General features: G+C 37.5%; 1 protein-coding gene across 1 annotated transcript; it reads left to right on the forward strand.

Moving 5' to 3' along the window:
- Window positions 1-949: 949 nt before the first annotated feature.
- LOC137258956 (uncharacterized) lies at window positions 950-13080 on the forward strand. The gene is made up of 4 exons (XM_067796651.1): window positions 950-1044; window positions 1485-1619; window positions 11970-12104; window positions 12973-13080. Exons 1-4 carry the CDS (start codon window positions 973-975, stop codon window positions 13078-13080), a joined length of 450 nt encoding a protein of 149 aa, XP_067652752.1. The 5' UTR covers window positions 950-972.
- Window positions 13081-24798: the final 11718 nt, after the last annotated feature.

Consider the following 24798-nt stretch of genomic DNA (forward strand, 5'->3'; position numbering starts at 1 on the left):
GTGGAGAGGATGTCTGTTGAAATTTATTATGAGATTATTTATTATGAGTAAAACGTCTTCACACGAGAAACACATTTTGCCGTCCCCGCTACTATACTTATTTGTTGAAAAAAGACAGCTTCTACCAAACCAAACAGTTCACTGTCAGAACATTAAACAGGCACTTGTATGCAAGTCTTCTTTCACTTTCAAGTTCGATGAACCGTCAATGATACATGTGTCATGCGGATCATGATAACTTGTCAAGATCTACAGCCGATCAGAGAAACGTCGCATGCTGCTGTCAGTTCACTAACTGATCTACCTGATCGCTGACACAAAATGTGACCTATCATATGTTCATCAGTTCATATGCAGCTTGGAAAATGAGAATAAATACAGGTACGTGTTAGGCACTGTACATTCTCAGTTTGATCCTACAGTTCAACAGGTATGTAAGATTAACACGCCGCGTGTCCGCCATCATACGTTATAATACACTGCCAACAAAAATGTTTGTAGATACTCGGTTACTACTAGGAGTATAGTAAAGACCATCCAATCAACCGTTATCTGTAGACTGTATTGTCTAAAATATTTTCCACTTTGAAAATATAATACTAGCTAGCTTTACCTCCTTTTGTGACACTCTACTTTTATTTATATTACCTTAACAGGATGATTCAAGGAAGGTTTAGGGAGACATAGTTCTTCAGTGGTCGAAATGTGTTGAAAAATACACGTACATTAATGTTACTTTAACATGTTTGTATACTTGATATGCCAGCATAGGACACAGGTAATGAATTGTAACTTCTTAGACAGCTAATTAGACACGGTTCCGTTGTCGCATTGTTGTTTCAAAGAACCATTGTGGCTACTGTAGGAGTAGTTATTATAGTCTGCACTAGGTTTTTTGCATTATTGCGTATTCACAGGCACATATAAATTGTATTGCATTGTACTTTACTTCAGGTGTGCCCAAGCATAACAATGATGCTCAAAGTGTGTCTTGCTCTGTTCTTTGTGGTGTCACTCTTGGCACAACATACCTTGGCCTTTGGGGTAAGTGTCATAATCTTCTTTCGGATGTAATTAAATGTCTGTGTGGATATGGAGATTTCAAATCTGAGCTAAGCCCCTTTAATTTGAGGAATGCTTAGATGGCAAAAGGGAACTTCAAGACAAATTATATCACATTGAACCCTATATTCCAAGACTATGTTTCGGTATGGGATGGTATGGGATGGCTATACCATTCCAAACATCCAACGGTAACTTTGCTTTCGTTCATACGCCTTTGCATGGTTTTGGTCACAAAAATCTAATGCCCACTTTTCACCTTAACAATAACTTTTTAACCGTAGTTCAATATCCATGTCATTATGCGGAGAAATTTCTGCTGTTCCACAACACTGATGATTTGTTGGTAATGTAATGCAACCATACCTAGCTGAAAGATGTCTAAAATATTGTGTACAACAGACTCCTTCTTGTTGATTCAGTGTCAGAACGAGGGACAAACATGTAATGTGATGAACGGGAACACTTGCTGCAATGGCTTGACATGTCAGTATGCAATGGGCAACATCAGAACATGCCAGAGAAACATTGGAGGTGGTGTTGGCGGTGGTATGGGGGTAAGTTACCAGACTGTAACAGTTGCCACACCTTTAGACGTTAAATTCAGAAATACGTGGCTGAACCTTTTTCAGTTACCCGTATGCAACCCTTACATCGGAGATTTTCATTGCTCATAAGTGTCATCAGAGAGAAAAAAGTTCTTTTTGGGGATCCATATATGGATATAAGAAATATGTCCCTTTATGTGTCTTTCAATCAAACCACGCCCTTTGTACCCATTGAATCCTAAATAACACCTCTCTCAACTGAACGTGAAATTACTTGCATTCCCACAGACTACACAATATATAGATGTGTGAAGGTATTCATATCATGTTTTACAGTGCCGTCGCCGTAACGAAGAATGCAGGATTAACGGAATGCCTGCCATGTCGTGCTGTCCATCTCTCCGCTGTCTGCCTGGATACATGAACAGAATGACTTGTCAGTAGATATAACTAATGCGGTTGTCTCTGCATCACCATGTGTGTGCATGAAATGCATGAAAATAAAAAAAATGATTCCATCATACATACCTGCCTTGTGTTGACCTGTGCACTGTTGTTGTTACTGTTTAAAGACGCATGTTTAATGACGTCTCTAATATGGACGGCTTTAGAGATTCTTATCAAATTAATCGATGAAGAGCCGTGACGTAGCATGCGTCAAATCAAATTCACTTTCCTATTCCACTCTACAGTGATCAATAATGCAGTGATCATGAGATGACATAGATTTTGGCAAAATGTTTGCTTGCCTTGAACAAAACTATGCTGGACAAAATAAGTTGGGGATATTGGTCTTTTTATGATATTTCATCATTGTGTCAATGAAGAGAAAGAAGATTATTCATAATTTGAAAATTTACATATATCGCTATATATTTTTGTCTAATATACAATAATAGTCAGAAATGTTCATAATAAAAAGAACACATATTACGATCGTCTTTCACTGTTATCCCGTTTGTCTCATCGAAAGGCGTGCCGAGGTTGATATATTTCGGAAAGGCTCAGGCTATCCAAAGAAACCAAACAAAAACAGTAGAAAAACTTTGTATAGGTATTTATAACATAATTCATCTAACCATGTACAAAATCAAATGTAACGTGTGATAGTGCTGTGGCTATTATATAGTGTTGTCTGCATGTGGTTGGTGTAGATTGGATTGTACATTTTATAATAGCAAGACACGTGTTAGCTATTTCCACTTACACTTTTCTACATGTGGAGAATGTAGTGGCCCAAAAAATGAAACACAACTTCCATGCAGGTTTCTTTATATGTTTTAGTATCATTCATTTGCCTATGTGTCTTGGCGAGAACGTCTCCTTCATGGTATGTGAAGTACCTACGGGTGCACCTAGATCAGTCACTAACTATCCATAAGCACGTCACCAGTGTATCTCACGCTTTCTTCCTTGAGATGCACCGATTTGCTTTCATTAGACCATATCTCACGGAAGACGCAGCAGCCAGTCTTGTAAGTTGCTTTATCACTTCAAGGTTGGACTATTGCAATTCAGTTTTCTTTGGTCTCCCTCTTGATGAGATCGCTCGACTCAAGCGAGTACAGCACAGTGCACCTCTTCTTGTGATGAAGAGACAAAGGCACAATCATCATGTCACTCCCATGCTGCAGCATCTGCATTGGCTGTCGCTGTCGCATTACGATGCAAATACAAGATTGCAACACTTGTGTTTCGGCATTTTGATGGTTCACTACCGCCATATCTGTCCAGAGAACTTTCTATATACAAGACTCCACGAACTCACCGCTCTTCCACTGAGAAACTGTTAACAGTCCCAAAATACAACTTAAAGTCAGCAGGACAGCGCTCTTTCAAATACAGTGCGCCCTCAGTTTGGAATGCTCCTTCCAAATGAACTCCCCAATTTCCCTTCTCTAAGTTCATTCAAGACTGGTTTAAAAACGTTCTTGTTTAAATGAATGAAATGTGCAAAGAGTCCTTTCGGAGATTAGGTATATACACAGAGGCGCTATGTTTTATTCTTTATATAACAAGGTAATAATTGTAGAGAATACAATGAGTCACTGACCTCCTCATGTTTTCTTTGTTAGAAAGACAGCGCCTCTGTATATATTATCCCATCAAGAATGAGACCTTGAATCGTGTATGTAAATATAAAAAATATCTGCTTGTTTATGGTTTATAAGAACAAAAGAAGACCGTGTGACTATCTCTCATACACGTACGTACTCCCAAAACAAAACTGTAGCTCTATGCTCTCTAAAGTAATGTTAAAGACGACGTGACTTCTCATTAAACCAGTGAATAAAATGCAAGTTTTCATTGATAATGCATCCTTTTTCCCCAAGTCAAATTGAACAAACGTTCATTGAAGTCATACTTGTGCTATGAAATATGTATACAGATATGAATATCAAAAATAATATACATGTATTATTGAGCAGCCACCAAACAATTGTCTCCACTTTAAGAAAAGGAAACAAAAAATAATGCCTCAAACCTTAAAGAACGGTAACAATTTAAGCGGTAGATATTGTTCATGTTGTGAAACACAGATATCCATCCAAACATATCATCTATACATAGAGATTGCTCTTTAAAAGGCTACCTTATTCACATAATACAATGACAGATGTAAATACACACACACACACACACACATATATACAAATGTATAACTATATATATAACTATATATATAACTATATATATATATAACTATATAACTATATATATATAACTATATATAACTATATATATATATATATATATATAAAACTATATATATATAAAACTATATATATAAAACTATATATATATAAAACTATATATATATAACTATATATAAATATATATATAAAACTATATAACTATATATATATAACTCTCTCTATATATATAGTATATATATATATATATATATATATATATATATATATATATATAGTTATATATATATAGTTATATATATATACATATATAGTTTTTTATATATATATATATATATATATATATATATATATATATACATATATATATATATATATATATATATATATATATATATATATATATGCATACTACCTGTTCAGTTGAGCGAACTTTCGAATCCATATTACGCAATTATAGATTAGCAGAACAGGTGTTTCAGTTGTTATCCTCTATCTACTGACTAGTTGTCATTGAAGACTCCCGATATCATAAAAATCCATCATACATATGTTGATCATTTTATCACAAAAGGCTTATCTAAATGCGATCATCACTATCTGAAAAGGGAGAAAGACAGGTAATGATAAGGGAATAAGTGATTTTGAAGTCACACAATAAAAGGCAAAGATTATGGAAGTCAATCAATCAATCAAGTTTATTTCGTAATAAGGCCTTCGGCCCACGTACAACAATATGTAAAGAAAGTATTGCTTATCTCTGTAGTGCGGTAGTGCTTTAAAATACTTACAGCGCAAGTCATGATACATTTTACATTCAAATAAGAAGTGAAATTCATTTTCAACAAAATTATCATTACAGATATTACAAAGTCTTTGGTACCTCGGAACTAAGTCAAATCTACCGGTATTTTTTTTTATTGGAAGTACACCGATTCGTACCATTGTAATTCTATCGTTAGATTTCAAAAACGTTAAATACGACTCAATGCAAAGTACTCTTTTAATTCTGGAATAAAGATCAGTCGATGAGCATTTGTGCATTTCTGAAAATATGAATTGCTTTTGGCAATCACTAACTCTTAGATAACAATCTTTCAAAAAGTGTTCCTCGTTGCCTGCTCCTTGAGCTTCCCAAACAAACCCCAAACTATAATTGAACAAGGTATTCCGGACAAAATATACCCACGTTTTGCGACCAACTTTATCTAATTTGTGCAACATAATATAGCACTGCTTTGGATTTCTTCCGTTTGATAAGTGCAAAAGTTTGAACCAATACTTCATAACACGTAATAAACTATCAACATAAATATAATTTCTACCACATTCCGCCAACACAGCCGCTTTTGAGCATTTATAGTTTACACTCAGCACATACTTACAAAACCTAATATGAAACTGTTCAATAACATGCCATTTCTGAAAACCCCATATTTCCGAGGCATACAAAATTATCGGCTTTATCTGAACGTCAAAGATTTGAACAGAATAGCTGGGGAAATATTTTTAAGTCTCCTACCAAAAATCTTAACTGATGACAATTGGCTTTATTTACCAGATTTTGAACTGATTTAGACCATGAAAGTCTATTTGAAAACAGTAAACCCAAATAATCATAATATGCAGAAACATTTAACTTGTGATCAGAAAAATGCCATTATTGATATCTCGTCAATTTATCACCATTTCTGAAGACTAACACCTCCGTTTTCTCAAAATTTACGGATAAACCCCATTTTTGGCAAAAATCCACTAAAACATTGATCTTCCTCTGAAGACTGACTACGGAATCTGCAAACAAACATAAGTCATCTGCATACAGAAGTAAATACAATTCCATAAACTCTGGATCAATAAATACACCCCTGTCATAACTAGTAATTATTTCCGTATACAACTGATTAACAAATAACGCAAATAAAAGAGGTCTTAAAATACAGCCTTGTCGAACCCTACTCAAGGAATCAAAATATTCCGAAACTGTTATATTATTGAACTTAACATTAGCCTTTGTCTTTGAAGACATGTCTCTAATGATATTGAACACAGCCCAATGGACACTATAAGACAACAGAACAAACCACAAAAGATCTCTATTTACTGAATCGAACGCCTCACGGAAATCAACAAATAAACAATAAAATCTACCTCCTGTTTTCGACAAATATTTCTGCATAACACCTTTAAGTGTAAAAATATTATCTACCGTAGAATTCCCTTTACGAAAGCGACCTTGGCATTCAGGGTACAGATCTAACACGTCAACAACCTCTTTCAAACGCCTGTTCAAAATGGAAGTAAAGATTTTGCCACAAATATTCATAAGAGAGATACCACGATAACTATTTACTTGGTGAATGCTTCCTTTTTTATGCAATGGAACTATAATACTAGGAGACCACTGATATGGGAATGAAGTGAGAGAAATAAGAATGAAATATTTACAATCTTTCGTGTTGTGGCTGGAATCAGTTACAACGGAAAAAACCCAGAAATCCCAGTATAATATAAGTTTAAAGTATGACTGAAAGAAAAGAAGGAGAGTCATATCAAATCAGTAAAGGTGTTTTGTGAAAAGTACTGAGTGTGTTTTGGAATACTCAGCAACAATGTCAGATCAATAGTGTCATGTGACAATAGGATGAGGTCAGATTCTACTCAAAGGCCAAACGCAGGAGTAATCACTTGCGAATCTTTTACCACCAAATCATGTTCGGTGAAGCGTCAAGAACACATATGTCACGTGGATCAAGATAACATATCCAGATCTACAGCAGATCAGAGTAACGTCACATGTTGCTGCCAGATCATTAGCTGATCCGGCCTGAAATACGACACATTTTCTACCCGAGAGTTCTTATGCAGCGTGTAAACTGGGTATAAATACATATATTTGGCACGTATATTACATTCCCAGTTTGATCTTGTAGGTGCACAGGTATGTATGAACACTTGAATGAGTTAAAAGTGACAGTGATTTGATCAGCATTTGCAAATACATCACAATTGTCGTCACCATATAGCTGGAATATCGCCGAGTGCGGCATAAAGCCAAAAGACTCACTCATACTGTCAGTAAGATGGATGGAACTTGTTTATAGTGTATGGTGCTGAGGTACAAGGTTATAACTTGTAATCTGAAGATACGGTAATCAAATTGTGTCATCCTAGAAGACTCTGCCAACTATTTCATTTCTTGCGTTACTCGTCACCAACAAAATGTATCTCAGCACCGATTTGCTTAATTAAACCATAATTATAAATTACCACATGAGCCTTTGTTGTCAACATTTAATCTTAATGCATTTTATTTGGTTTCAGGCGTACACTGTCACAACAATGTTCAAAGTTTGTCTTGTGTTTTTCTGTGTGGTGTCAGTCCTGGTTCAAAATGCCGTTGGCTTTGGGGTAAGTGTTGTTGCATTATATAATTGTAATTTGAGCAAATATGCAACCTCCCTTCCGGACATGCATGATAAGATTCAAGCTCTTGTCGAAGTCTCTGCATTTGTTGTTGTATATTTCATGTTGTTGTCGCAACATTGCATGTATGCTTACATTTTATCAAAGCTGTTTAATTACACATACTTGGAAGGTGTATTAAATATTTGCCATTTAAAGTACAACTGTATAACTACAACATTTTCAACTTTATTCATGTATTGTCACAATATGGCACAAAACTGCAGTCTCATGCGTGGTAACAGTTGTCACATAGGCTTGACGTTTCGGTGTGCAATGGGTTACAGTTAATGTATATTAATTTTATATACATTTTGTAATTTTTAGTTTTTTAATATTGACCTCAACGATAATCTTTTTCATAGGTCGTCACGCTGAAGATTTGGGTTCGATTCCCCACATGGGTACAATGTGAGAAATTCATTTCTGGTGTCCCTTGCAGTGATATTGCTGGGATGTTGCTAAAATCGTTCTTAAACCTCACTCGCTCAGTATCCAAGTGATTATGATGCGTTAGAAAAAGCCCGTTTAACTGCCTCACATTTTGCTTCATACTTTGTGAACGTGATGATGTATTCCTAACGCAGTTGTTTATTTATATGTAGCTGGAGTATTTGTATTGTTATAATAATAAAACAAATCCACAACATACTCCTTGTTCATGCCTACCTTCAGCTATTGGAAATACATAGCCTGTTTTCAAGTTGCATTGTCACCTGTAGTTAAACTGTTTTAGATCTCATTACTGGCAATAAACTCGAACCTGACACTGTAGTTATTTTATAGTCCTTCATTGACAGGTTTTTAGAATTTACCATTAATTATAAAATTAATTGCTTTCGTCACAATAAGTCTAAAATATTGCCGATGTGACGAACATTTCATCCCATTCACTCCCTCACGCCTTGCTGGTTTAAATATATTTATTCGTGAAAACGAGTGGATTGGCATACAAGCTGGAAACTTATGTTAATGCCTCTCCAGTGCACTTTACAAAAGTAAATAAACCAAAGTTCTAATACAGGATAGTCACAAGACCAACCACAAGGTAAATGCACATGAAACTAGTCAATGGCTAATGTTTCAAAAGCAACTAATATATTTTATTTCTTAGAGATAGTAATTCTCAACCATATTTAGTATCAAATCTACAAAAAGCAGTGACGAAGAGGTAGACAGATTTTAAGATAGCTAGATTATCAAGATCAGATAGTTCACTATTTCCATATAAGATTGTCTTTAAACTGTATCCATGTTTGTAATATTCTGCATCATTTCTTAGTACAGTGTAAGTAGGACAGACAAGTAGATAGTGTTGGGTATCTTCACGATGAGGGTCGCAAGAACAGGAAGGATCGTTTGAAACATGTGTTTCAAATTTATGATAGTTCAGATCACTACAGCATAGACGAAGCCTGCAGTGAATAACTGAACCAATTCGACTTCCATAATTCAGATCAAATCCAAATTTATATCCAGGCTGAGGGGTTATTTTTTCAATAAATGCATTTTGGGGATTGTATCATTTTAACGTCATTTGGTGATAATAGCATTCCAAAGATCTACTGTACTTGGGAAAAATGATCTTGAATAAAGAATTGTTTTTACGCGAATGTTTTGTAAGTTTTGTGAATCTCTTAAGTTGTATGAATTACTGGCCGAAACGTTGTCTGGGACAAGAGTACATAAGTAGTCTGGTGCTTTGTCGTTTATCATTTTATGGAAGAGGGTTAATTTTTGTATACGTCTTCTTTCAATAAGTGGAATGAACTTACTTTCTGCATATAGTTTGTTATGGCTTGTTCCTCTTGTTGCCTCACAAATTGTCCTTAATGCGTCTAACTGTATTTTTTTTTCTAAAGTGGTATTCTGAGAAGAGGTGCAGTTGTCCCAAACGTGACTGCAATAGTCAAATAATGGCAGAATGAAAGACTGGAACATAATCTTAAGTGACCTACGTGATAAATGATATTTCAAACTTCTGACGCAGTTTATCATAGGAGTACCTCCAACTGCAATACTATTAATTTTAGAATCCCAAATAGCATCCTTTTGAAATATAAGACCTAATTGTTTGTGTTCATCAACTTCTTTTACAGGAATCCCTTGCATAAATATTGGTCGCTTAGGGCTGGCAACCCGTTTTCTGCTGATTTGAATTGTTTCCGTTTTTTCGGGGTTGAATTTCATTTGTCATTTATTCGCCCAGACTGATATTCTTTGTAAGTCGTCATTAAGACTGTTTGCTATCATTAGATACAAAGATGTGTCATCAGCAAAAAGACGTATGTTACAAGCAATATTATCAACAAGGTCATTAATATATGTTAAGCATAATAGAGGCCCTAGAACTGAACCCTGAGGAACTCCTGCCAACACAGGAATATATTTAGAGTTATGTCCCTTTATAAGTACCTTCTGGGCCTACTTAGATAACTACTTAGCCACTCTATCACTTTACCACTAATTCCAAATGTCTTTAATTTATGTTAAAGTCCCCCATGCCATACTTTGTCAAATGCTTTACTTATATCACAGAACACTGCTCTTCTTTACCTTTACTCAAAGCACTTGCAATAAAATTGTACAAATCCAGGAATAAATCCGGATTGCATTGTACTAATGATATTATTTTCTCTAAAATAATTAAATAAGTATTTATGAACACTTTTCGAAAACTTTAGACACGCAACTGGAAAGGGCGACAGGTCTATAGTTGCCATATTCATTACTGAACCCTTCTTGTGTAAAGGAATTACTGATACCCTTTTCCATATCTTAGGAGAAACTGCTGCGTGAAGCGATTTGTTAAAACTCTCAGACAGGGTATTTCCAATTTCGTCTGGGCCAGTAGCTTTTCTTGTGTTTAGGGACAATATGTCTTGGACATCACGCTGTGATAACTCAATACAATCTAATCTACACATGACGTTACTTTCATAACTGGGGGAGGAAGTGGGCGATCCGGATCAGTAGATTGACCCACAAAGAAGTCATTTAAAATGTTTGCTATTGATTCTGGATAGTCGTACGTTACATTTTCATGTGGTATAGTTGGAAATGATATACGTGTTTCCTTTCTTCTAAGATAAGATTTTATCAGACGCCACCATGTCTTACTATCACAATTTTCATTGATAATATTGTCTGATTTCTGAAAATACAGCTGAATTGATTTCCTTACAGCTGATACCACTTTATTTTTTAAATTCCTAAACAATTTCCAGTCAGTGGAAGAATTTCTTCGTTTGGCAAGCTTATGTTTGCGATTACGTTTACGAATTAGTTTTCGTATTTCAGCTGTCATCCATGGTTTATCTCTGTTTCTAACTGTTACAGTTTTATTTGTAATAAATCTATCGTAAGTATTTAATAAAAAAGTCTGTAAACCTGTTCACGAAAGAATCGATGTCGGTTATATCCAACATTAATCTGATCGAAATAAGAGATTAGTCCATCCAAGTCAAATAGTGAATAATTGTATATCTTTCTCTTGAAAGATGAGGTTTGTGGTTTGCAGCTTTTCAAACTAACGAAGACTGGAAAATGGTCACTGCATATAGGATCAGTCACACCAGAAGAACATTCTTCATTATAGTTTGAGACAAAGATTAGATCAATTAATGTTCTAGAGAGTTCCGTGATCCTAGTAGGTTCAGATATAAATTGTCTAAGGCCGTCAGTTGCTTGTAAATACTCTATACGTTGTTTATGACAAGTGAGATAGTGACTATTAAAATCTCCTACAACAATCATGTCTAAGTCCAAGACTGCTGCATTACCTATCGACATGTCAATTAAATCCCAATTGCATTGCTCTTATCAGCACGATAGAAAGTGCCAACTTGACGGTGCTTATTGTTACTTGAAATTTCACCCTGAGTGCCTCTAGCCCCACTTCCGATAGAGTGATCATATGTTTACAAAGAAGGTGTTTACTGACGTAAATAGCAACCCCATCTCCCCTTGCGGATCTATCCTCTCTAAGTGGTTTGTGAAAACCTGGTATGAAAATATCATCATCTGAAACACCAGAATGTAACCAGGTTTCTGTAATACAAATTACACCACAGTCTTGGAATTCTATTCCTATAATATTAACGTTTTCTCTTAGACAACGTGTATTTAAATGTACTACGTTCGAGTTTGACTGTTTGGATATCGAAGGTCCCGTATTTGGGTGAACATCCCCACAACAAATCAAAAGCATGATTCACTCACTCACTCATTGTTCATGCAGTGTCAGAATGAGGGGCAAATGTGCAGTTGGATGAATGGCAACACTTGCTGCAGTGGCTTGACGTGTCAGAAAGGAATTGGTAACATCCAAATGTGCAGGCGAAACTTTGGAAGTGGAATTGGCGGTGGTTTGGGGGTAAGTTGACGTACACTACTTTGACAACTGGCACACCATAAGACGTTAGCTTCAGGGATTCTTCTGCATTACATTCACTAACCTGTACCTACAGAAACATGTTTTGTCATCTCTAAACAAACGTGCCCTCACAAACAACGGTCTAGAATGATGTCCTGAGACAAACTGACATTTGTAACATTGATGTCTTTTAGAAGCATTTAGAAGTTGTAGATATGACCAATATCTTTTATGGATAAATATGTTTTTAATTTTTTGAAACACAACGCTTCAAAGATTTGTCTGTACACCAGATGAAGGAGGTGGAAACATTCTGTTTCAAATAATAAAAACAAGAAAGTTTATAGATAAAAGGCCTTGGTCATTTGTAAAATTGTTCTTCATCAGCCATAATATACCCCCAAAGCTATTTGGGGCGGTGGGATAGCCCTGTGGTTAATATAGTTCTCGCAGAAGACCCAGGTTCGATTTCCCTCATGAATATATGTGTGACACCCATTGCTTGAATATTGCCATAGACGGTGTAAAACTTACTCACTGACTCCAAATTTACTCCAAACTCGTGAACTTGAACATTACTTCCATTGCATATATGTTCAATGATATAGTGTCCTTTATGTGCATTCAAATACATTTTAGCATGCACAATATTTTAAACAATAACACGATGACTTGATGGAAAGATGTGTGGATATGCATTGCAATTCATCAACGAAAGTCAAAATAGAGGGATGTTTTCAAGATAGTATTACATATCTTGAAGACAGGAACGAATAGATTTTGAAGTGATTGCGGTGAAGTGGTGATATGTGAAGACCGTACGATATGTAGATGTGTAAAACGTATTCATAATTATTATGTTTTACAGTGTCGTCGCCGTAACGAAGAATGCAGGATTAACGGAATGCCTGCCATGTCGTGTTGTCCATCTCTCCGCTGTCTGCCTGGATACATGGACAGAATGACTTGTCAGTAGATACATACTGACACTTTGAGGGCCCAGTGTCCTGTTCCGATATGTGTGCATAAAATGTCCATCAATAAAACTTATTTCAAACGTTTTATATTTGTTTTTGTTGCCCAATGTACACATGCAATCACTGTTATATGGAGCAATTGCATATGGAGTGGACACCGTATTTAATCTTGAAACACTGAGCTTTCAACAAAGACGAGGGATTTTGGGGTAGCCATGTGTTATTTTTTAAAGGCGCTCGCTCGTCAGGCCAAAGACCCGGGTTCGATTCCTCACATGGGTACAGTGGTTTCTGGTGTCCACTATCGTGATGTTGCTGGATTATTGAGAAAATCGACAAACAATTAAACTCACTCAACCTTAAAATCAAACCATGAGAAGTAATCTGCCTCAAATTTAACTCTGTGTAGGTTGAAAGTCGTTTCAAGTGAGGACACTGTGTGCAGCCGAAGCTATACATATGATGATCATAAGACGTTGATACCAGTTTTATACTGGCTATGTGATGTGTCATTCCAAGAAAATATGTAAGTTATACCGATTTCGTCGTTCAAATAATTAATGCAATGAGGGTTACATGTTTTGTTTTTTTTAATCACTAGTGGGCAAGAGGAAAAACATGTGCGATGTAGAAAAGTCACACTTTGATGACAGCGGAGACAAACTCGGTTTATTAAAGGAATCGGTTTCTTCTTCTCGACAGTACGAATTCTACAATAGGAATATTAGTTTTGTTCTACATCACGTGTTACACATGCTTCAATCTGCATGTACTCTGAAGTTAGTATTCCTACATATAACAGGCTAATTTTCTGATCTTTTTGACGTCAGAAATTGAACATCTCAAACCAAAGTTTAAAAATAAGAACAACTATCTAATGCAGTTTCCTATACACAAGTCAGTCTAAATGATACGTAATGTGTTTTGAAATGTCGTAATCGACCACTGTTCTAGACTTACGTCTCATACATAGCACACGTGGCATTATATAGGAAACATTTAGAAAGAATATCCCTGTCCCATTTCTATTCACAATTGCGTGCCAAGAACGCCCATCCAAGAAAGTTCATTGCCAGGGAATCGTTTGAGACTTCATTATAAGTCACGTTAGATAATGTACAATCATATGAAAATCCCTTAAGTTTGTATTCTGCCGATTTACACAGAAATTCAGTTTCATCAAGACACCGTTTAATACAGGCATCCATATTGGGTACCATTAGTATCCAATCGTTGTTGTATCCGCTTATTCCAAGGTCAGGATAGCGACTGAATGTGCGTCCACTTGGGTTACCTGGAGTCAGATATTAAACAGAATGGCAAAATATGTCTATCTCGTTAGTCTAATAGATGAGTGACTACCGGGTTGGTCCATAAGGGAACAGTCATGATAATCTGGGCCTCGCTTGGGGTTGGTCCATAAGGGAACAGTCATGATAATCTGGGCCTCGCTTGGGGTTGGTCCGTAAGGGAACAGTCATGATAATCTGGGCCTCACTTGGGGTTGGTCCGTAAGGGAACAGTCATGATAATCTGGGCCTCGCTTGGGGTTGGTCCATAATGGAACAGTGATGATAATCTGGGTCTCGCTTGGAGTTGGTCCGTAAGGGAACAGTCATGATAATCTGGGCCTCGCTTGGGGTTGGTCCATAAGGGAACAGTGATGATAATCTGGGCCTCGCTTGGGGTTGGTCCATAAGGGAACAGTCATGATAATCTGGGCCTCACTTGGGGTTGGTCCGTAAGGGAACAGTCATGATAATCTGGGCCTCGCTTGGGGTTGGTCCATAAGGGAACAGTCATGATAATCTGGGCCTCACTTGGGGTTGGTCCATAAGGGAACAGTCATGATAATCTGGGCCTCGCTTGGGGTTGGTCCGTAAGGGAACAGTCATGATAATCTGGGTCTCCCTTGGGGTTGGTCCGTAAGGGAGCAGTCATGATAATCTTGGTCACTACCCGCAAATTATTCGTAGTGGTACAACCTATCGTAAGACTATATTAAATCGGCTTACGAATGATGTGATGGTAGTAACACCTTATGGACAGGGTCCCTGATTATAAAACTAATACTCTCACCATGCTTGGAGCCAAATTTAATTGACAAGATTCATGAAAGTGGTGAGTGAGTTTAGTTTTAAGCCACACTCGGCAATATAACAGTTATGGCGGCGGGATGTACATAATAGCGTCTGGACCAGACAGTCCAGTGATCAACAGCATCAGTTGTAATTGGGATAAAATGACATTTTCTGCTAAGTCAGTGAGCCTGTCGACCCGATCCAGTTAGTCGTCTTTTACGACAAGCTTGAGTTTCGCCAGGTACGCTATACGCTGACTTTCAGAAAATACACAGATTAACGTGCCTGAAAGTAAATATTCCAAATATTTTACTCAGTAACATTAACTATATTATGTGGGCGGTTTGTAACATTGCATCGAATCTGAAGCAGACAAGCAAGTGATCAACAGTGTGACCGTCATTCCACTGGTTGGAATGACCCTGGCATAAGCCAAAGGTCAGCGAGTCACCACCTCATCCCATTAGTCCCCTCTAAGGAGGTGGGGAAGATCAATTCTCGGATTTTCACAGATATCAAGACAGTACTCGCTCATAGAAAAGGGTATCGTTCACTACCACGAGATTCTGCAGATTAAGCTCTCACCACAGAATGGCAAACAGATAACATACATTTTCGGCATCCCGCAGCTGATGCAGAATAATATTGGTTTGGTGGACAGAGGCACCTGCCTTTGTAACACAGTGCGTCATTGTCACAGCTGGCGCCAGGATTGCACGATGTGTTTAGGGAATCCTGAAAAACTATAGGACAAAATACATATATTCACAGTAAATGTTGTACAGGTAGAAATGACTGCTATAGCAACCAGCGTAGCCGAAATCAATTAAAAGTGCTTCCTAAAATAGCTTTTACAAAATATTTTTGCATGATGGAAGTGTTCCGACGGATTTTGGTTTTACCCCCTATTGTGCACCCCATTAGGCAGCGATGAAAGGGCAGGTTACATGTGTCTTTCTATGAATTATTAATGAGATGTGCATCTTCCTAAATACTTAGTTACGAACTGATCAACATATGCTAATTGACTAAAGGTCTGACTGATGTGAACATAAAGGAGCGTAGGCATGTTTTAGCTCCTGGTACCGGAGCTTGGGCTTGTGACATAATCTGTTGGTTGTCCATTTACATTGTAATACTAGATGTCAAAGGCGTGGTTCCTGATCAGTCTGCATACCTCCTGTCGTGATAATCTAGGACTAGTACAATTTTGTGCACACACTCATGAATGACGTTCATGTGATTTGGTAATAGAAGAGGTAAGAGTCATATTGAAATCCATCCTTCATGTAGCTGAGAACCTAAAGTTCATGCAAGCAAGTGTGATTGCACCATGTTATCACAGAATACTCATATATACACAAGAGCGTTAATTAAGCATCACCTAAATCCAAGGGCAATGTTTATAATATGCTCCAAACAATCGATCATACTCTAGCTCACTTGAATGTATATTTAAAGCAACGGTGCGAAAAGGTGATCTGAACTGATGATAGTTCTAACACAATTACTTTTTCTTGACATGGTTAGATGTAGACTTTCAGAAAATACACGATGGCAAGTTATTGTTATTGACATACATGACCGAATGATGTCACATTACGCCATCACTGTTAACTGCAAGACTACACACGCAGTTATTAGTTGTCTCGTTAGGAAGCGCGTGGTGACCAGTGACGTAAAGGATCGCCCAGGACTCGGGCGACCAAAATAAACGAGTCCTCGAGACTGGCACTCCATCTTTCCACCAGTATCATCAGAACGGTGCTACAGGCTGCTGGTGTGATGACGTGTTGTCCGATCCTTTCTTACTGACAGGTAACCGCAATAATGTCTGGCGTGGTACATGGGGTAGGGTTAATTCGTCTAATGAAAAGCGCCAACCTCCACAAGTTACCAACGGCCGTTCTTGAGTGGGGAGACGTAACGAGGTATATCACCAGGAGAAGATGAACTCTTTACTTAGAAGGCAAGGTGTACTCAATGGTCAATTCGGGATACCGCCATCGTGCCACATACTGATAACCATCCCCATGCCTAATAGTTAGGGTCTTGATAACCCATTTGAAGAATAATATCGATGTGTCAATATTAATATGTCAATATTAATATATCGAATGGTGTTTCATTTAAGCTCATGTATATATACATGTAGTTCATATGAAGAGATTAGAACACCCATGTTAACCATTTTCTGTTATGAATATATGTAATTATGAAATAAAATCTTTCTTCAAATAATTCATTGTTGTTACACTTTAAACACCCCGACTTCTTTCGGTATATAACTGCTTTTGACACTAAATGCCAACGTGAGTGAGACATGCCACCACGATTCAAATATTGATTGATAGAGTAATGTAAATGTAAATCACACAAAAATACAAATACAATTACAATACAAATACAAATATCGAAACCTTACCTTGCTTCATCACTTGTCTATGAAGAGTATAAATATTGGCTGTGGTGTTAGCTGATCCTTCAGGTGACAGAAGTGGTGCTGTGAGCCATAAACATTTGTGCGACACTGAGTCTTTCAGCACCATCACACAAACCTCCTCATCCAGGCACCGGATAATGCACCTCAAAAGGCCCGGTCTACCATCATCTACAGACCAAGCGGTCTGACTGAGCATTTCCGTCGAAATCATCATGGTTGAATGCTTCAAGTCATACCTCTTCATTGAGGAACCGTATGCCGATGCAGACACAATCAATGCCAATATGCCTAGCATTGTGGATGTCTTTGCTTCTGCTCTTCCTCAGGTAAGTGTGGGGATGAAGCACAAGAGAAACACTTTATCATACGAAAAATATTCCCCGAGACGCTGATGTCCGTACTATCGTACTTTGTGTAGTCCTCGTGTATAATTAATCAAATGCCGTAAATCTGGTGTTTTATATGTTGATAATGATAAATGACGAAACGACTTATAGCAAAAAACACACATATATAAATCATTACACTAGACGTCCCGAAACTACTTTGCAGTAATGTTGAAAACTCTGACATTTCGAAAAGGCACCACTTTTCGCTACTGATTGATTACTGATTCCCCTCTTCAATACACATTGCATACTAAATGTCAAGAAGTTGATAAATTTGGCATCAGTTTGTGGAAAATATTTCCCGAATCTAATTATCTACTAAACATGGCAAGACACCGAGGCATTTGTTTGACACTTTGCGCCCCTTTGTTGCACTGTCTGTAAACGTAATGTCAATAAAAGTTCTCTCTACTACTTTGTGTAGTCCTCGTGTTTAATTAATCATATGCCATAAATCTAACGTTTTATATGTTGATAATGATAAATGACGAAACGACTTATAGCAAAAAGTACACAGATATAAATCATTACACTAGACGTCCCGAAACTACTTTGTTGAAAACTCTGACATTTCGAAAAAGGCACCACTTTTCGCTACTGATTGATTACTGATTCCCTTCTTCCATACACCTTTGTTGCACTGTCTGTAAAACGTAATGGCAATAAAAGTTCTCTTAAAAGTAAATTGTTCACTTTATTATTCAATATGCATGTGTTTTTCTCATTAAGATATTTCAATATTGAAATGAAATAGAAAAGTATAGTAAAGTAAGTACTAGTAGTTGACACGTTAATCAACTTAAAAAAACACCAAGACATTTTAATAACAAACGTTGCTTCATCAGTGACAAAAATATGTTTATAATAGCACAATTTGTTTCTATAAAATATTTTTTAAAATAATTTTAAACTAAATCTATATTAAAAAATATATAAAAATGTGTTACCAGAGGGTATTAACATTTTCTCCAATTAGTACAGCATACCCAAATTAAATTTGATAAAGGGGGGCAACTCTTGCCCAGGCTTAGCTCGGGATAAATGCTTGTGAGGCAAAACTATTATGAAGTATGATTAGAAGTCCGTTAAAGGGAAATAACTATGTAACATAAATACGCGCTCCTACGGTCACATCCCGTCGCATGCGTTATGCGCACAATTTCAAACCACGGTATCCAACCTGTAAAGCGTCTTAAAGCAAAGGAACACGAGAATGAATATATCGATAGATTCAATTCATTTTTTTATTGCATGAAAAGCCGTAGGCACGTATGTAGCAGAATCTGATATACAAAATAACAATGGCATTCATAATCAACTTCTAACGAACCAATGCGTTTCTTAATAGAATTGCATTGTAAATAAATACCTTGATTCGACGGTTCTCTGGAGGGAAGTATTGAAGACAATAATTTAATACTGATATGAGATAAAGGCAGATGCGGCAGATAATTGTTTGTTAGCTTTTCATATACAGGATAAGTACGTACGTCCACAAACATTCAACATAAATTAAAACTTTCCACATTTTTAATCGCAGAATATATGTCTTTGTAATGTATGGCTAGATTTCCTAAATTACTAGAGGCTGAAGGGGTGATGTAGGGTCCACGCAGAAAGCAAATGTACTGTAACTCCCCATTGTCCCTACTATGGTGATCAACCTTCAGTTGTTGGTGGTATATAGCCCTATTTTATATTGTCTTGTCCAAATAGTGATATTAGTTTTACCTTTCCACGCTAGTTTTAAATTGTAACTGATATTCTAGCTGTTTTATTGTCCTTTGACGACAGGTCTTTATGATATACTTATATTCCATTTCAGTGTTAAATGTTCTCGTCACGATATGGCTGAAATATTGCCGATGTGACGTTAAAATACTCACTCACTCACTCACTCACTCACTCACTCACTCACTCACTCACTCACTCACTCACAGGATAAACAACATAAAAAGGCAATTCCATTCATCGACAATAATGCTACCGACCGGATCTAAACTTAACAACAGAAAAAAAACCTTCTAGGGTTAAATGCTAAATCTTAAAGGCCTCTTCTAAAACGCATGAAATCATTGTGAACTTTTTTGTGGCGCAAGTTTGCTGAATTATACTCTTGCTCAAACATCGACTTAAACTGACAATATGAATCATATGCATACAGACGTTTGTTAATAGTCATTCCCGCTTACACATAACAATGGCCGGCATATGGAACCGTCTAATAGACATATTTACATTGCAACTGTCTGTGATAAACATATAATAACAAAACCATCTCTAAAGATATATAAGATGTTTAAGTATAATAGGTATAAGGTATAAGGTATGATAGTTTTTTAAACCTCACATTTAGATCTACATGGTAAAATTAGTTGTATTTGAGAATCCAATAATTCCAAACCAATAGTCCACGGAATAACACCGAGCACAAGAACAACAGAGCGAAGTTATAATAGAGCTTTCTTAGCTCTCCAAGCCGGGATAATTATATATTTTATAGATTATTATAGATTACATTAAATTATAGATTTTGATAGATTTAGCGCATGGGTAGACAACATGTCATCTTAAGGAATTTGTGATAAGTTACAGCATTCATGCGTTTGTCTAAAAATATCTCTGTCAAGCCGGTAAAAGAGTATCTCTTCGGAATATATCAATGCTGGTTGTATAAAGATTCACGTTCACCTGCCATTTATCTGTTTGCACTGAAAGACCAATTACAGAAATGAACATAATAATCACTTCATCTGCAAAGTAAACTGAAATTTTCGATTACATGGATTACCCGACCGTGTGTCTAAATATTATATGTGATGAAAACGTTGAAAAAAGGGGGCCTGAAACATATCCTTGACACGTGCGGACAGGGCAGTCGAAAACGTCATTTCCGACTTCACCACAAGGGATACATAGTTTTACATTTCAATACATCGTTCTTACAATACCATTCACTTTGCCATCAAACCCCTATCTTCACACCCAAACTCACTCCTCAAAATCAAAAGCCGTTTGGAAATCTACAAATGCTACATTTAACATTTAATCACCGTCCGCCTCTGAGAATGACATACACCATTTAGGAAAATATGTCGGATTTTTGTCAACTTCAAGTATGGCAAAGGAAAAGCGCAGAATCTTTCTAACCTAGGTGTTTGTTGTGGCAGTTGGTATGACCTATCAAACATCACATTTAGTGCAGTACCTATAATACTGTGATGGATCAGCAGTAAAGATAACGATAAGTGTTAAATGATCGAATGCATGTAAAATCAACACTATCTATCATGTTATAGAACTCTACCAAAATGTTAGATCTTCAGTCAGGGAATGGCGCCTTTAGCATTGGTAATATAGTATCAAAATGCAATAAACCCACGAAAAGTCCCATTTCTTACTTAATATAAATGTGAAATTGGACTACAGAATCATTCCTTTAACGCATTCTTTATGGTCCATTCTTTATTCAACAAGTCAATTTAAATTTATTACTCACCCAACAAATTCAAACTTGAAAGAAAGACACTTTAAGTTTTAGCATAATGGGCAATCTGTCAAATTTGAAAGCAGACGTCACTTGAACTTTACCGCGTTGAAGATATTAGTTTAAGTGCCAAGTGTGTTGTTGCTTCTTTCAAGACTTGCTCACAGATATGAGCAAATTAGCAAAGAAGACACGAAGTATAGAGCTACAGAATTGCATCTGAGGTATATGCGATTAGTCCTGATGTCTACTGACTATACATAAACCTACATGAACGCACACACAAACATGTACATAAACTACAAGTTACATTTGTAATTTGCAATATCAGCAAAAAAAAGAGGATGTTTCTAACAACACTCTTTTTATGAATAATACTTTAATAACAACATGAAGATATCAGTGAATGCCCATATAATGTGAGTGAGTTTGTTTGAACTCCAAATGCCAATTCTCCAGCCTCCTGGGATACCAGAAATGTTTTCATACAATGTATTCATTTTGGGAATCGCACTCAGGTATTCGGCGTGAGGAGTGAACACTTTCACCACAAGACTACCATACCGGTCCTGCTGGTGTGGAGGTGGTCAGTGGACTTACTGACAAACCATGTTTTTGTTCAGAGGTCCTGGTTTGCATTGTAGAGAACTGCAACATTTCATGAAATCCTGGCCGACGATCTGGCATTCCTCATTACGGTTCCGACACTGCAATGCAAGCAAAGTATCTATAAACTATACTACCGACAAGTAGTCAAGTTCAAGTTCAATATCTGGTGTGTCCACCATGTTGGGCAACACATTCACGGCACCTTGATGGCATGCTGTTAATCAATTTCTGGATGGATGCCCGTGGTATTGCCCGCCATTCCTCCTGGAGAGCTGCACCAAGCTGGGCCAGGTTGGCGGGTCCTGGGTCCCTGGCGAACACCCTGCGACCAAGCACGTCCCAGAGATGTTCAATTGGGGACAGGTCTCCGGACTTAGAGGGCCAGTCCAATGTCTGGATACCTTCTTGTCGGAGATAAGCGGAGACAATTCGGGCCCGATGTGGTCTGGCATTATCATCTTGGAATACAAAATTTCGGCCGATAATTCTAGCCAATGGAGCCACAACAGGGCGCAATATTTGGTCAACGTATCGCTGACCAGTCATGGCTCCGTTGATGATGACCAAATCTGATCGTCTGTCATGTGTAATCCCACCCCACACCATGACACTAACACCTCCATACCGATCATGGTTAAGAATTGCTGCTCTGGCATATCGCTCCCCGCTCCGACGCCAACAACGTTTTCTGCCATCTGTGAATCGTAGGCAAAACCTTGACTCATCAGAGAACATGGTGTAACGCCAGTGGCGCCTAGCCCGTCCCTGATGCTGCCTAGCCAATGCCAATCTTTGGCGCTTATGGTGAGCTGAAAGGGTGACACCCTTAAAAGGCCGTCTTGCTTTCAGACGAGCTTGATGGAGTCGGTTTTTAACGGTTGAGGTTGAAATGCGTCTTCGAGTGAGTGTGCGGAATTCTCTATTGATGGCTGGGGCCGATTTACTCCTATCGCGTAGAGCAATTAACGTAATGAGACGATCCTGTCGTGGTGTCGTTGATTTTGGTCTACCACGCCCAGGTCTCGTTGTAATCCCACCCGTACTTATCCCACAGGCGTGAAATTACACTTTTTGATTTACCCTACTTCACATAATGATGTCCCCTCCTCTATCATCCCAACAATTCTCCATTTTGTTGCTTCACCGAGACACTGCCTCGGAGGCATTTCTGTCAGTAAGTGTCAATCTCTATTGCATTAGTGATTGCGACTTCTCCAGTACATTAACAGGAGTTAACTTCTGTAGGCACGTGTAGTACGTGCTGGGCATGCATTATGCGAAATTCCATTGTCATTGGATGTTGCGTTTGGGAGATACGCCACGAAAATCGACCCTGTCACAGTCAAAGTCATCTACATTCAGTTTCTTGGTTCCCTTATTTTCTGTCGGTAGTATATATTGTAACTACTAGTAGAATCAACAGATAATATCCAATATAATAAAATATTGACTATTTATTACTGATAGCCAAAATCGTCCAGACCTTAAAATCAATACAAATTACTGCAAAGGTCTTTGCAATGGCGATGTACAAGAGAGGGACCATATACATTTCAAATGTCTTAAATATAACAGAAGTAAACATTTTAGTCAAGTCATTGATTCTGAGAGTCACATAGTATCAACAGATGTTTCGAAAATTCACCGAACGGAATGACTGTCCAACTGTTAAAGCGTTCGCGCGTCACTATGGTTCGATTCCCCACACGGGTACAATGTATGAAGCTTAACTCCCTCACTCACACCAAACTCAGCCACAGTTGAACATACAAATGATTACATCTTTTTACAAACCCCCCTGATTTTGATGTTGTACGACAGAAAAGAGGCATACGCTTGCTGAATTACATAGTGTCACTAGCCTTGATGTGTCTCAACAGGCGCCAAAAACAACTTCCACACTCTCTATCAACATACGATAGTGACACAGAAAACTAATAGTTCTGATTCCAGAAAGCTAATAGTTCTTAGTTCTTAACACATTATCATGCTCTTGTGATTCTTAGCAGAAAGACCACTGCAGGTGACCCCCACCATGATTTTGCCGGGATATTGCAAAAAGCGGCGTAAATCAAACGCACACAATGTCAGTGAACTTCAATTGCATTCTGATAAATGTGTATTGGCTCCATGGCCAAGATGGACATTTTTAAGAAGGTGTTGCTTGTTGTTATCCTGCCTCACTCTCGGCATTACTATCATTACAAAACACATACAGACACACTCACACACAGGGGCATGTATTTACACGTTGCGTTTTTTTTTGGTGCTTTGATTTTAAAAATAGCATTTCACTGCAACATGTTCCATTATTATAGAGAACGTGCAGGCTGTGCTACAGATTTATAAACAGAAATTTAGTACGTACACTGCACTTGATTAAGGATAGCCCCAAATGCAACTTGTTCTATTTACCCAACACTGGCAGTGAATGAAATTATCTGGTAGTCCAGATATACATGCATGATTTCTTATGCTGTTCTCGGCGTTTAATATGAGCAGCTTTTCAGGGACTCGAACCCATGCTGGAAGTTTTGTGTACTGGAAAGACTTGATGTGCTGGTGTTTGTTCGAATCTCGCATGGGACGCAACATACAAACACCAGAATGTGTGCGTGAATAATAAAGTGTGATGCTGATTATAATATTTTCCTTCTGGATAAGTTTCCGTTGTGTACTCACCCCACCGTTGCCCCAGTTTCTCTTAC

The sequence above is a fragment of the Haliotis asinina genome, chromosome 12, assembly GCF_037392515.1.
Source record: "Haliotis asinina isolate JCU_RB_2024 chromosome 12, JCU_Hal_asi_v2, whole genome shotgun sequence".
NCBI lineage: Eukaryota > Metazoa > Mollusca > Gastropoda > Lepetellida > Haliotidae > Haliotis > Haliotis asinina.